Genomic DNA, 14,260 nt, shown 5'->3' with positions numbered 1-14,260 from the left:
AGCGGATGCTGAGGCGCATAGTGCACAGAGGTCGCCAACTTTCTGCAGAGTCACTCGCTACAGACCTCCAAACTTCATGTGGCCTTCAGATTAGCTCAAGAACAGCATAGAGAGCTTCATGGAATGGGTTTCCATGGCCGAGCAGCTGCATCCAAGCCTTACATCACTAAGCGCAATGCAAAGTGTCGAATGCAGTGGTGTAAAGCGCCGCCACTGGACACTAGAGCAGTGGAGACGTGTTCTCTGGAGTGACCAATCACGCTTCTAGGTCTGGCGATCTGATGGACGAGTCTGGGTTTGGCGGTTGCCAGGAGACGGTACTTGTCTGACTGAATTGTGCTAAGTGTAAAGTTTGGTGGAGGGGGGGTTATGGTGTGGGGGTGTTTTTCAGGAGTTGGGCTCGGCCCCTTAGTTCCAGTGAAAGGAACTCTTAATGCTTCAGCACCAAGAGATTTTGGACAATTTCATGCTCCCAACTTTGTGGGAACAGTTTGGGGAGTTTGGCCCCTTCCTGTTCCAACATGACTGCGCACCAGTGCACAAAGCAAGGTCCATAAAGACATGGATGAGCGAGTTTGGTGTGGAAGAACTTGACTGACCTGCACAGAGTCCTGACCTCAACCTGATAGAACACCTTTGGGATGAATTAGAGCAGAGACTGCGAGCCAGACCTTCCCAGAAGAGTTGAAGCTGTTATAGCTGCAAAGGGTGGACCGACATCATATTAAACCCTATGGATTAAGAATGGGATGTCACTCAAGTTCATATGCGTTTGAAGGCAGAGAAGCGAATACTTCTGGCAATATTGTGTATGTGCATACATATAAAATAGGGTACAGAACAAAGAAGACATCAATGACAGCAAACACTGGCTATGTTTACATGCAACGATTTTTGCCAATCCGATTGAATACAATCCGATTACAGATTTAGACTGAGGTGTTTATATGCACTCTATTCAACAATCTGATGGAAAATCTTCGTTTACATGCTCACTACAAGTAATCCGATGCAAAATGACGCGCATGTGTGGAGTAGCGCTTGGAGTAAACGTTACCATGACAGCGAACATCACGTGAGGTCCAGACCAGTTTCTGCTCCGCCATGTTGAGCGGTGTAAACTTTCGCCGTGACGCGACGCACATGCGCAGAACATACTTGCACGTTCCGATTGGAATGTAATCGGATTCAGGCGTTTACATGGCTATTATTCTTCTATTTAATGGATTATTTAGAAGTTTACCCACCTCGTTTAATCGGATAGAAATTGTATTCCGAATGGCCTCAATCGGATTAGACTATTCCGATTGAGGTGTTTACATGGACGTGTTCTTTTTCCGATTGAGCTATTAGTCGGATTATTAACGGATTATCAGGCTGCATGTAAACGTGGCTACTGAGTCAGGCACAGCACAAAGGAGGAATTGGGGTGGAGAGAGTTTGCAAAGTGGCTCATAGGGGAGCGACGAGAATGGGCAGGCTAAAGCAGGTTAAATAAGCACCCGATGAATGTAACCAATCATATGAATAACAGGCGACCAGCTGAGTCGTCAGCTGAATAAGATCAGCTGATAACAGCTGATAATTTGAGACTGGGGCCTCAGAACGTTTCCGGTGGCATGGCATATAGCTGCAGCGACAACTTCAGCAACAAAAAAACAGTGCTTTTTTGCTCTTTTTTTATTTACTATTTGATAGACTGTGGGAAGAGCTGCGCGAGCTAGGCCTGCTACGATCCATGGCACTGCATGAGCCTGCTGACTGAAAGTGATGTGCAAGAAGGCGCAAGCGAGACAAGTGAGCCGGGGTGCACGCTAGGCTAATGGCTAACTCCAGACAGCCAGCTGTGCCATCGGTCCTGCTTTTTACCGTTTGTTCTTTGTAGGATAAACTGGACTATCTCCGGATCCAGTGGGCTACCCAGCATGAGTTCAGAGACTGCTATGCGGTAAGACTTGAGGTGGGGGCCTGTGTGTTTACATTAACACTGAATGGTGTAAAAGTGCGGTGCTAGTCTCCAGTCACTGCTCACCGCTGGTGGAGTTTGCGATTGTCAGAGCCAGGCCTTTTTATTTGCCAAGAGACCTGACGACAATGTACATAGCAGCAGTGTATATAGCTCCCAGTGCTAATGCTAAAACTGCACTGAACGAGCTGTACAACACTATCAGTGATCTCCAAAACATGCACCCAGATGGACTGTTTATTGTCACTGGAGATTTGAAGCATGCTAATCTGAAGTCAGTGCTCCTTAAATTTCACCAGTATGTGGACTTTGCAACCCAGGGGGTTAACGTGCTGCATCTTGTTTACACACACACCCTGGCACATACAGGGCCAAGCCCCGCCCCCACTACGGTTACTCAGACTACATCTTTGTGATGCTCACTCCAGCATACATACCCCTCATCAGGCGTGCTAAACCAGACCAGAACTTGGCCGCCAGGAGCTATCTCTGCTCTTCAGGACAGCAGCAACTTCTGGTGACTCTATCTACCTGGAGGAGTATAAAGAATCAGTGACTGGCTACATCAGCAAGTGCATTGATCTCCAAACTCATCACAATTCACCCCAACTAGAAACCATAGATGACTGCAGAGGTGTGCATGCTGCTGAGAATTCGCGACAAGGCCTTCAAGTCAGGGGATAAGGCAAGCCTCAGAACAGCAAGAGCCAAACTTTCCCGGGCCATCAGAGCGGTGGCATCAGAGAAGCACGCCTACTCAAAGAAAATCCATGAACACTTTCAAAACATTGCTGACACACAGCGCATGTGGCAGGGCATCCAGGCCATCACCATCTACAAGACACCTCCACCTGCTTGTGACAGTGATGCCTCCCTTTCAGATGTGCTGAACAAATTCTATGCTTGGTTTGAAGAACAGAAGACCACACTTCCTCCAAATGAACAGGTACTGTGTCTGTCCACAGCTGATGTGCAGAGAACTCTACACAGAGTCAACTCATGAAAAGCCCTAGGATCTGACAGCATACCAGGCAGAGTGCTTAGAGAATGCGCTGAACAGCTGGCTGATGTTCTCACAGACATGTTCAACATCTCTCTGAGCACTGCAATCGTTCCAACATGCTTCAAGTCCATGATCATCATCCCTGTGCCGAAGAAGTCTCCAGTGTCCTGCCTCAATGACTACCGTCCCATTGCACTCACTCCCATCATCATGAAGTGCTTCGAGAGGCTTGTCATGAGGCACATTAAAGGCCAGCTCCCCCCTTCACTGGACCCACTTGCCTGAAATAACTCTATGCTCAATTTTGTTGTGACTGCTGCTGTTGTTGTCACTGGGTGGCTTGGTTTGTAATTAGAGTAACTGTAACCGAGGAAAGAGAGATACAGTGCTTGTTGTTGGAACTGTTTATCCCTCATGTCTTCTGAGCTGATGCAACATTGGTGTCAGAAGTGGAATGTGGCTGCCATACTGGAAGAAGTCAAACTCAAAGGCTATGCTGGATCAATGAACTCAAAGGTGGAACATGAAGAAGACATGGCCTGGATGAAAGGGTACCGACTGCAACACCTGTCCCTTCTCTGATGGGTCCAGCCAGTCGAGAGCGAGGCGGCTGGCTGGGGAAGATGGAAAAACAAAACAGCCTGGCGAGGCCTGATGGCAGAGGCCTGGTGGCAGAGCTCAGCTGGAACCCGGTGAGAGGGATATGGCATGCATCTGCACACTTCACTTCAACTGTAAGTGCACCTGCGAGCCATACTCCACACAACTGCAAGTGGTCCCTCAGTATTATAGCTGGACAGTGGCCATCACCGTGACACAGCTGTGTTTGGCCCTGGAGGGAAAAGCAATACTATTGTTATTGTTGATCTGCAGCCCGAATAACATGTTGACCTAGCAGTGTTGATCATGGCCTTCCAGTGTTTCTTTGGGCAGGCGTTGGTGGCAAGATTCATCAGGCGGCTGCTTCCAGAGAGGCAGAGGCTAAAGGAAGAGAGGATCTCAGCAGAGCTGAACATGATGGTTCAGCAGGTTTAATTGGCATTATAGAAGACTATTAAGGCAGCTTGAATGGTTGTTCATCTGAAGCAGGATGTCTGCATGAACAAATTCAACTGTTGTATTAACCCAAAGAATCTTACCTATATTACCCTGCTGTTCTCACATTGTCTCACAAATTTCAAAATTCACACCTAAAACAAACATTTTAATAAAGCCCAACAGTTTTAAACAGAGGGAAGTTAAAACTCCAAAATGCAAAGAAGAAACCAAATATAAACAGGATCCAGAAACACTGCCACCTTCTCTGGGCCTGAGCTCATTTAAAATAGACTGAGGTGAAGTGGAAAAGTGTCCTGTGGTCCAACGAATTAACATTTGAAATTCTTTTTGGAAATCATGGACACTGTGTCCTCCGATTCACAGTTCAAAAGCCAGTATTCATGAGCATAGGGGAGCATTATTGTGTATTCTATGGCATGGGTGACAATAGGGTTGGGATAGCTACTTAAAAATTTACAGCTAGCTACTTTGTGGCTACCTTCCCAAAAATTGTAGCTAACTACAGTTTAGCTACTTTTCCAGAAAAAGTAGCATCTACTTTTTAGTTACTTTCAAAGTGCGATTGTCAGAATTGTGTTTGTGAATCACCACCTGACTCACCAAACAAGCCCAACTGATAGTGTGAACAAGACACTGCATTTAATCATGAGCCAGAAGGAAACATACAATTGAAAAGCTGCAAATATACAAAAAGTATAACCAACAATCAAACTTACACAACCAAAGGCATGATATCCAACAGAAATTTAGATTAAGTAAAGGCAAAGTCAGTCACTCCAGGTTTTTCCTCATAAAAATCAACTAAAATAATCGACACAAACCAAACAACTTTGTGCAAAGAATTGCCAACTGTTGAAATAAAACTGCTCCAATTTAAGCATTTCAGCACGATATGTACAGACATGAAATTCAGAGTCCTTTAAACTTCAGCAACACTTTAGCCTCAAAATCCTCATCAGTGACTCTGGCTCTGTAACATAATAATCCTCCTTTACTGTAAAATCATTATAACACCCAGTTCAAACACAGTTTTCACAATAAACAGTCTTAAACGCAGGAGTTAACGCATAACTGCTAATTCACCAGCCTCAATTTTGTTGTGACTGCTGCTGTTGTTGTCGGCTTGGTTTGGGTGGCTTGGTTTGTAATTAGAGTAACTGTAATCGAGGAAAGTGAGATACAGTGCTTTGGAAGTGTTTATCCCTCATGTCTTCTGAGCTGATGCAACATTGGTGTCAGAAGTGGAATGTGGCTGCAGCTCCACAGCAGAACTAGATTTCTAGGTAAAATAACATAATAATTCTCCTTTACTGTAAAATTGTTATAACACACAGTTCAAACACAGTTTTCACAATAAACAGTCTTAAATGCTGAAGTTAATGCATAACTGCTAATTCACCAGCCTCAATTTTAATGCTGAAGACTGACGCGCAGACTGCTGGACACACAGCAACGCAGATAACCTCAACTAGCTCATAGATAATGAAATGGCAAAGAGAAAGATTTAAGATGAACATCAATAATTTGGAGATGAATGGACTTATTTGCATTTATAAGCGCTCAGCTGGTTTTCTCATACATTTAATCTGCAACTTGAAGCTGAAATCGCTTCTCATTCTCCTGTTTTTCATTTGAATTTTCCAGTTCCACCTTAAATGGCGCAGCAGTATAATTTGGCACTTCAGGTACCATTTAAAAGTCGAACACTGAGAGACATTTTACAAGAAACTCGTAGAAAACTTTCCTGAGATGCGAGAAAAGCGGCTACAGCTGAGCTAAAGGTTAAAACAGAGCAAAGTGAGTTTGCGTTTCGTTTATTTAATTTTTAGCCTGTACTAGAACATTAGCGCATACTTACTTACATACAGCCAAGATAGTAAAATGGCTATAAAATGTTGTGCCTCCCAAGGTGGTTTGATTTTTGTTGAAAAGATAAAATGGCTCTTCTTAATATTTCGGTTGTGACCCCTGTGCTAAGTGGTCACATGCTGATTAAGGGGTGATCAGCATGTGACCATTTGCTCAAACTGTCCGCGGCTCAGTCAGGGCTGTGACGCGTTCTGTGGTTCAGATTTAGCGCACATTGACTGAAAAATTATTGCTATGGCTACACAAAAATTTGTAGGTGCTACAGCTACTAACTACATTCCATAAAACTGTAGCTACAAAAAGTAGCATGCTACCCTCCCATCCATGGGTGACGTGCACATCTGTGAAGGCATCATTAATGCTGAACAATATGTACAGGTTTTGGCAACATATGCTGCCATCCAGACGACAACCTTTTTAGGGAAGGGCTTGATTATTTCACTAACACAATGTAAAACCACATTCTGCATGTATTACAACAGCATTGCTCTGTATTAAAAGAGTCCAGTGGCTAAACTGACCTGCCTGCAGTCCAGATCTGTCACCACTGATAATATTTGGCACATTATGAATGAAAAATATGACAAATGAGCCCCTGAACTGATGAGCAGCTGAAATCCTGTATCAAACAAGAACAGGAAAACATTTCACTTTCTAAACTACAGCAGTAGAGGTGATGAAACACAGTGGTAAACAGGCCCCTGTCCCAACTTTTTGGAACGCGTCATTGGCATCAATTTCAAAATGGGCAGGTATTTTTAAAGAAACAATAAAATTTCTCAGTTTCAACATTTGATATGTTGTCCTTGTAGTATTTACCTTTAAAAATATGTTTTGCATGATTTGTGTATCATGGCATTCTATTTTTATTTACATTCTGCACAGCATCCAAACTTTTTTGGAAATGGGGTTGTACATTAACCAATCTAGTAAACATATTTATACTCACTGTTTTCGGCCATGGTTTGCAGTGGATTATTTCCACGATTAAAGTTCTTCACTCCAGCTGTAATTAAATGAATAAGGTCAGTGGATCATTTAAAATAGAGACATTCAATTCAGCTTGTTTAAATCTTTGGTTTTGAAATCATGAAACAGGTTATTTGAAACAATAATATAAGCTACAGAGGCATCATGTGATATTTCTGCTGGTGTTCAGGGAACAGGAGTTTCAGTGAATGATTAAAGTTTAAGCCCCTGTTACACTCAGAGTTAAAGCACTGATAACCCTCATTAATGTTGTAACAGAAAAGGAAAAGATGGACTCTGAAGTTCCATCCAAGATTTGCTGTCTGCTTTACAATCAGATATGTTTTTTTTCTTTATGGTCTTTACAATTCAAGCTTGGTCTGATTCTAGATGTTTTTCAAAAACAAGGAATATTTTTTATTGAAATTATATTTTCTACCTCAATATTATTTTGATACTCTTGTTTCTCCAAAACCCATCAGAGCTGTTGTTACTGGGAGAAACACTTCAATACCTTTTAGTAACACTTTACAATACTGGCCCACAAATACTAAACTAATGCTTTCATCACAGTGAATTATTGCATACATTAATACTTTAATATTTTATATTGTATTACAATGAAAAGTTTAACATATATTTACACCATAACTTTACTGGGTGGGACACATCATCATTAAGTAAATATATCACATATAGGATTTGAAATTATTATTTTGTTGCATATTATTATTATTATTATTTAACATAACGACACATGCTTTTCTCTTTGCAATGCAGTCAGAAATGGGCTTGTTTATCATGTGACACACTGGTTTGCCTTTACATTTACACCATTTGGCAGACGCTCTGATCCAGAGCGACTTACAATTTGATCTTTTTTTTTTCACACAGGTAGGCAAAGGTAGTGTTAGGAGTCTTGCCCAAGGACTCTTACTAGTATAGTGTAGGGTGTTTACCCATGCAGGGGTTAAACCCCAGTCTACAGCATAGAAGTCAGAGGTGTTACCCCCTACACTATACCAACCTGTAGCAGATTACTTTATTGGTAAGCTAATCGATATGAACCAAACAATATAAATGTCCATATCATTCTGATATATATATATATATATATATATATATATATATATATATATATATATATATATACATATATATATATATATATATGCTATAGACTGGGGCAATCATGGAGGTTAGGGAACCAGCCCTGTGACCAGAAGGTCACCGGTTTGATCCCCAGAGCCGACAGTACATGACTGAGGTGTCCTTGAGCACCTAAGCCCCCAACTGCTCCCCTGGCACTGGAGATAGGGCTACCCACCGCTCCGGGCAAGTGTGCTCACTGCCCCCTAGTGTGTGTGCTCACTAGTGTGTATGTGGCGTTTCGCTTCACGGATGGGTTAAATGTGGAGGTGAAATTTCCCCATTGTGACTAATAAGGGTTAAAAAAAATATGGGTTATTCTACAGAAATGGCCATTTTTGTGTCCCTAGCCTTTACAGATAAATCACACTTGAAAAACACATTACAGTTACAATTTTTCTAGATTTTAATGATTACACCTTCTTGAGTCATCGATTTAGCAATATTGTTTTTTAAATCAATCATATAAAATGCCAAGCACCACCGAAGTGCTTGTCCCCATGTGTGAGGTAAAAAAAAATAATTGAGGTAAAAAAAAATAAACATGTTTTTTTGTGAAATTAATTTCATAAAAAAAGGTCTCTGGTGTTACCTTTATTATGTGTAACACCAGTGATGATCAGTAACACCAGTCACTCCTGTGCACAGATAAATGTTATTCAAAGCTGTTCATTGAGTTCCTTTCCATGAAATACCGCACAGATTTTATGATTATAATGTTTCTTTATCAATGTTAATTCCTTTTTTCGGTCAGTAATGCTGACCAAAGCTGAGAAGCAGCAACTTTATAAACAGCGTAGAGATGCTGATCCTGAACACAGAGCAGAATACTTGCAGAAAGAAACAGGGCTTTGCCAGAGACATTGAGAAAAAGGAGGAAAGGAATAAATGATTTAAGTTAAAGGTAGATAAAAAGCTGTTTAGTAACTGTGTTTACATGCAGATAAAACAGAGCTCAGAGTCTAAGATCACACCCAGGTTTCTACTGCGGGTTTAGTTTATGAAGATAAAGAACCAAGTTTCTCATAAAGCATTTTCTCTGAGTTTTAGTACCAAAGATCAATATTATCTTCTTTTGTGATTTAATTGTAGAGAATTTTGCAACATCCACTAAGAAAGATCTGACCTACAGCTGGTTAGTCTGTCTACAGAGTCTTGATCATCAGAGGGAATGGAAATGTATAACTGGGTGTCAAGCAAAGCTATTAAAATTTATATTTTGTTTCTTAATGACATCACATTGAGAGGTAACATGCACAAAGAGAAAAGAAAAGGTCCTAAAACTGAACCTTGAGGGACTCCACAAGAAATGTTACATTTTTTGATGAATGATTTCCCATTGAAACCATGAATTGTCTATTACCTAATTATGATTTAAATCATTCTGAAACTGTACCTGAGTGGAGACCCAGTATTCAAGATTGTGTACTAGAATATTGTGGTCAACATCATCAAAAGCTGCACTAAGATCCGATAAGTCAAGAATAGTTGGATTTTGTGCATCAGTGCAACCAGAGCTGTCTCAGTACTATGATTAGAACAAAAACCTGATTGAAACTTCTCATATAACTTGTTTGATATTAGATACGCATTTAATTCTCTGAAAACAGAGAATTTTGCTAAGATTTTACTTTGAACAAAGGACGGTTTGAAATTGATCTAACCATTACATGAAAATTGAGGACCATTCCACTTTACTCTTCTTATTCATAACCTTGTAACATAGTATGACATAAACACTGATGGTTTACTTTATTGGAGAGGTTTAGTTGTTTTCTAACAAAGTTATTTATTTTTAAACTGTTGTTTATGACTTATGTATTTTACTTAGTGCTTTCATTAAGCATCAATAATAACCTTTGATTTTATGCTAAATGTAACAATTTAGTCTCACTTTCTTAATTAGATGTGGGAGATCTTTGCTCTTATGTATGTTGGACGAGAAGGTCTGGCTCGCAGTCTCCGCTCTAATTCATCCCAAAAGAGTTCTGTCAGGTTGAGGTCAGGAGGCCAGTCAAGTTCTTCCACACCAAACTCGCTCATCCATGTCTTTATGGAACTTGCTTTGTGCACTGGTGCGCAGTCATGTTGGAACAGGAAGGGACCAAACTCCCCAAACTGTTCCCACAAAGTTGGGGGCATGAAATCGTCCCAAATCTCTTGGTGCTGAAGCATTAAGAGTTCCTTTCACTGGAACTAAGGGGCCGAGCCCAACTCCTGAAAAACAACCCCACACCATAATCCCCCCTCCACCAAACTTGGGTTTGGTGGTTGTCGACTCGTCCATCGGATTGGCCGACGGAGAAGCGTGACTGGACACTCCAGAGAACACGTCTCCACTGCTCTAGAGTCCAGTGGCGGCGCTTTACACCACTGCATTCGACGCTTTGCATTGCGCTTGGTGATGTAAGGCTTGGATGCAGCTGCTCGGCCATGGAAACCCATTCCATGAAGCTCTCTACACTGTTCCTCAGCTGATCTGAAGGCCACATGAAGTTTGGAGGTCTGTAGTGATTGACTCTGCAGAAAGTTGGTGACCTCTGCGCACTCTGCGCCTCAGCATCCGCTGACCCCGCTCTGTCATTTTACGTGGCCGACCACTTCGTGGCTGAGTTGCTGTCGTTCCCAATCGCTTCCACTTTGTTATAACACCACTGACAGTTGACTGTGGAATATTTAGTAGCGGGGAAATTTCATGACTGGACTTGTTGCACAGGTGGCATCCTATCACGGTACCACGCTGGAGTTCACTGAGCTCCTGAGAGCGACCCATTCTTTCACTAATGTCTGTAGAAGCAGTCTGCAGGCCTAGGGGCTTGGTTTTATACACCTGTGGCCATGGAAGTGATTGGAAAACCTGAATTCAATTATTTGGATGGGTGAATACTTTTGGAAATATAGTGTATTCCATTTTGTTAAACATGTTTAACTTTCTGCATATGAGCCATTGAGTGTAATGTTTACTATAACATTGCATTAACCTACATCATCTCCAAACAGACATTATGGATTATAGAAAAGATCTTAATTAATATATCAGGTAATCTTATTAATGAACAGAATAGGTTAAAAATATTAATGGCTCTGACTTTTTTATTAAAGGCTCTGACTGAGTCTTTATTAAAGTACACACTTCATTATTTCCTGATGTGTAAAGTATTAGTCTGTGCATTAATTCACTGTGATGAAAGCGTTAGTTAAGCATTAATACATGCTTATTTGTGGACCAGATTTGTAGAGTTTAAATATCAGTTTTGTAAACATTAACATTAATCATCAAATAAAATTAATTGATTAAGTAAAAACTGTTTCAAACAGATCAAAGCTGCATAGTTCAGTGTTAACATTTTCAGTGCACTTTACTGAGTTGATGATGCTGCATTATAAAACAGTTACTGTGGTTACAAGAAATCTGGCTGTGTTAAATTTTAGTTTAGATGAACAAAATCAACATTTTTATATCAATTCACAGCTCAAAAACACTTCAGGATCAGCTTCTACTCTCTACACCGCAGCTGCTGAGCAGTGAATCTTTACATGTTGAATTAAAAACACTGGATCTGCTGTTTCATTCTGGTTGTAGTGTTCTGTAAAAGCTGAGCTCCACATCTGCTTTGTTTCACTGCAGCAGTTACTACAAACACATCTAATGAATGTAAGTAAATTTCACTTACTTTGTTTTTGAGTGGATGGTTCTCGTGTTCTCAGGAACTTGTGGAATGTATGAACCTGAGTAGATACATAAAGTCAAGATCTTCCTGACAGTCTAACATTACTTACATTTACATCATTTAGCAGACGCTTTTATCCAAAGCGACTTAGAAAAAGTGCTTTGTCTATCCAGAGAAAGTATCTTTGCTAGTTACCAATAGGTTACAGAGAAAGCCAGTCCAGCTCAGATACTGCTAGAATAAGAAAGTCATTGACACCTAGAGAAAAAGGAACTGAGTTAAACACAGAGCAGTGCAATACAATACAATACAATACAATACAATACATAAGTGCTGTACAATGCATTACAAGCAATACTTAATTCAGTGCTCATTTAAGTGCTACTTCACTAACAAACAGTAGTTTCAAACGACACCCTGTAAAAAGAGATTCTGTGTTTCCGCCAGAGGAACTACTGTTATGTAGAGTGAACTGAGCAGCCATTACAGCTAAATAAAGTTTAAAAACTTCAACATGAAAACTTACATATAAGCTGGTTTGATTGAAAAACGTTTTTCCAAAACAAAAGTTTTGGGCTGCGTCTCACAAGACCACAAGGCCCTTCTTCTAAAAGCCTCTTCTTCTAAAAGCCTTTCCCTTCACAAGGCGTTTCCTCTCCAAGGCATTTCCTCTACAAGGCACTCCCAATGAAAGGCATTTCCACTAGGAGAGAGGCCTATGCAACAAATGTGTGTAGTCTACGCTGCCATCTAGTGTGTCTGTAGTGAACTGCAGTACAGCTCTTCATTTCTGTTGTTTTATCATTCACACACTGAGGAGATGAGGACTTACCAATTTCTTGCATTATTATTATTAATTAGTTTTTGGTGTCAGTGTACAGTATTGTGCACTGTACATTGTCTCGTTTAGATCACTCCAGCTATAATCTTAACTTTAGTGCTCTGTAGCTTTAGTACGTTTATTACAATTAAATTACAATTACAATTAAACTTAGTTTCATAAAGACATTGATTAATCTGAATTGTTTAAAAACATCATAGTGCCAAGTAGCCTGTTTATACCTTTGCCAAATTTAGAATTCATTTGTGTACCTAAATAATACATTTCACAGTTTGCATTGATATTCCATTGTGCTTACTTATATGAACATATAACAATTTAATGCTCTCTGAACACCAAAGCCATGAATGATTACAGATCATAGTTTGCATGTGGAGCCAACAGGTCTATAGACAGTGCCATTTATTTGGCTCTTTCCTACATCCTGAAACACCTGGATGGCCCTAACACTTATATAACCTGTGTGCTGTTTGTAGACTTTAGCTCAGCATTATAGACCATCACTCTTGCCTGTTGTGAATGGTGAACTACAGTGAATGGTGCAGTGTGCAGAGAAAGTCATCAGCTGTTGGCTCTCCACCCTCAAAGATTTGTACTCATTTAGGATGAGGAAGAGGGTGAGGAAAATGACGGCTGACCCCTCACATTCTGATCACTCTCTCTTCCAGCAGTTTCCATCTCAGCAGAGACCAAGACTGATAACTCTGAAGACCAACTGCAACCTCCACAGAACATCATCGTCCTGAACAAGGAGCCTCCTCACATCCCTCTGCTTTAAACTGCTGCACATGCTCTTTATTACACAAACTGTACTGTTCAAAACCACTGGATATCCTTCTGAATAAGAGCCTCTTCCACTCTCTTCTACTGTAAGTATGTATGTTTACACTTAGATTTTTATTTGTTGCTCAATTCTCTCAGCTGTACATGCTGCTAAATAATTCAGTACTACAGTATCTGGTTGTATCTGTACTTATCTCCCATTACACAGTGTTTTACTTTAATATAACTTTTCTACTTGTGTTTCATTGGATTTAATTTCATGGTGAAACCTGCTCTGCTGAATAAAGATTCTGATTCTGATTTTAATCTAAATATATCATCACTGACATTATTTTAGAGCTAATAGATTATAATTCCAGAGCTAGCAGAGATTAGCATTTTCATAGAACTGTTTTTTCATGTTTTGACAGAAACTTGTAAGGAAAATGATGAAGACAAACTGCTGAATGGGCCACAGAGAGCAGAGTGTGAAAGTGGATTGCAGGTGCACCGGTCAACACGCAGTCCAGTTTCTCAGACTGCTATGACGTTCAGCATTGCTACCAAACAGGGTGTTCAGTCTTACCCACAAAGTGGTGGTGTGACTGCACATTGTCATTCTGAACAGTGTAGCTCTCCTGATTCTCCTCCTAAAATCATTTCCCTCTCATCATGTCTGCTCACTATTAACCAGGACTGCAAGATGAGAGAGAACAAGACCCTGGACCTGTTGTATGTCCATGTTAAAGAAACATATAATGCTAAAGTTCTTCCCCCACTGTGCCATTCAGACCATAATCTGGTTCACCTCACTGTACAGGCCTCTGGTTCAGAGACAGATAGTGACCACAAGGACAGTGAGGAAGGGCTCACCTGAGGCTGTAGAATCACTGAGTGGCTGCCTGGACAGTTTAGAAAAGTCAAAATGGATTAGTAAAGAAAATAAATTGAGCATTAATCAACAGCCAGTA

The 14,260-nt window shown here is 40.7% G+C and overlaps 1 protein-coding gene across 1 annotated transcript in view; it reads right to left on the bottom strand.

Moving 5' to 3' along the window:
- The window catches only part of LOC118821030 (galectin-6-like), a 30,922-nt gene extending 18,572 nt beyond the window's left edge, over window positions 1-12,350 (bottom strand). The window contains exons 1-5 of the mRNA XM_036589441.1: window positions 12,213-12,350; window positions 11,882-11,944; window positions 11,690-11,744; window positions 8,608-8,653; window positions 6,847-6,903 (exon numbers count right to left, since the gene is read on the bottom strand). Of these exons, the coding sequence (XP_036445334.1) occupies window positions 6,847-6,859 (13 nt within the window). The 5' untranslated portion in view covers window positions 6,860-6,903; window positions 8,608-8,653; window positions 11,690-11,744; window positions 11,882-11,944; window positions 12,213-12,350. The remainder of the gene's footprint in view (window positions 1-6,846; window positions 6,904-8,607; window positions 8,654-11,689; window positions 11,745-11,881; window positions 11,945-12,212) is intronic.
- Between the last annotated feature and the right edge of the window lie 1,910 nt (window positions 12,351-14,260).

Source organism: Colossoma macropomum, unplaced genomic scaffold, assembly GCF_904425465.1.
Source record: "Colossoma macropomum unplaced genomic scaffold, Colossoma_macropomum, whole genome shotgun sequence".
In the NCBI taxonomy this organism is placed as follows: domain Eukaryota; kingdom Metazoa; phylum Chordata; class Actinopteri; order Characiformes; family Serrasalmidae; genus Colossoma; species Colossoma macropomum.
Note: the sequence above shows the minus strand (reverse complement) of the source record. Positions and strands in the feature narration are given on the sequence as shown.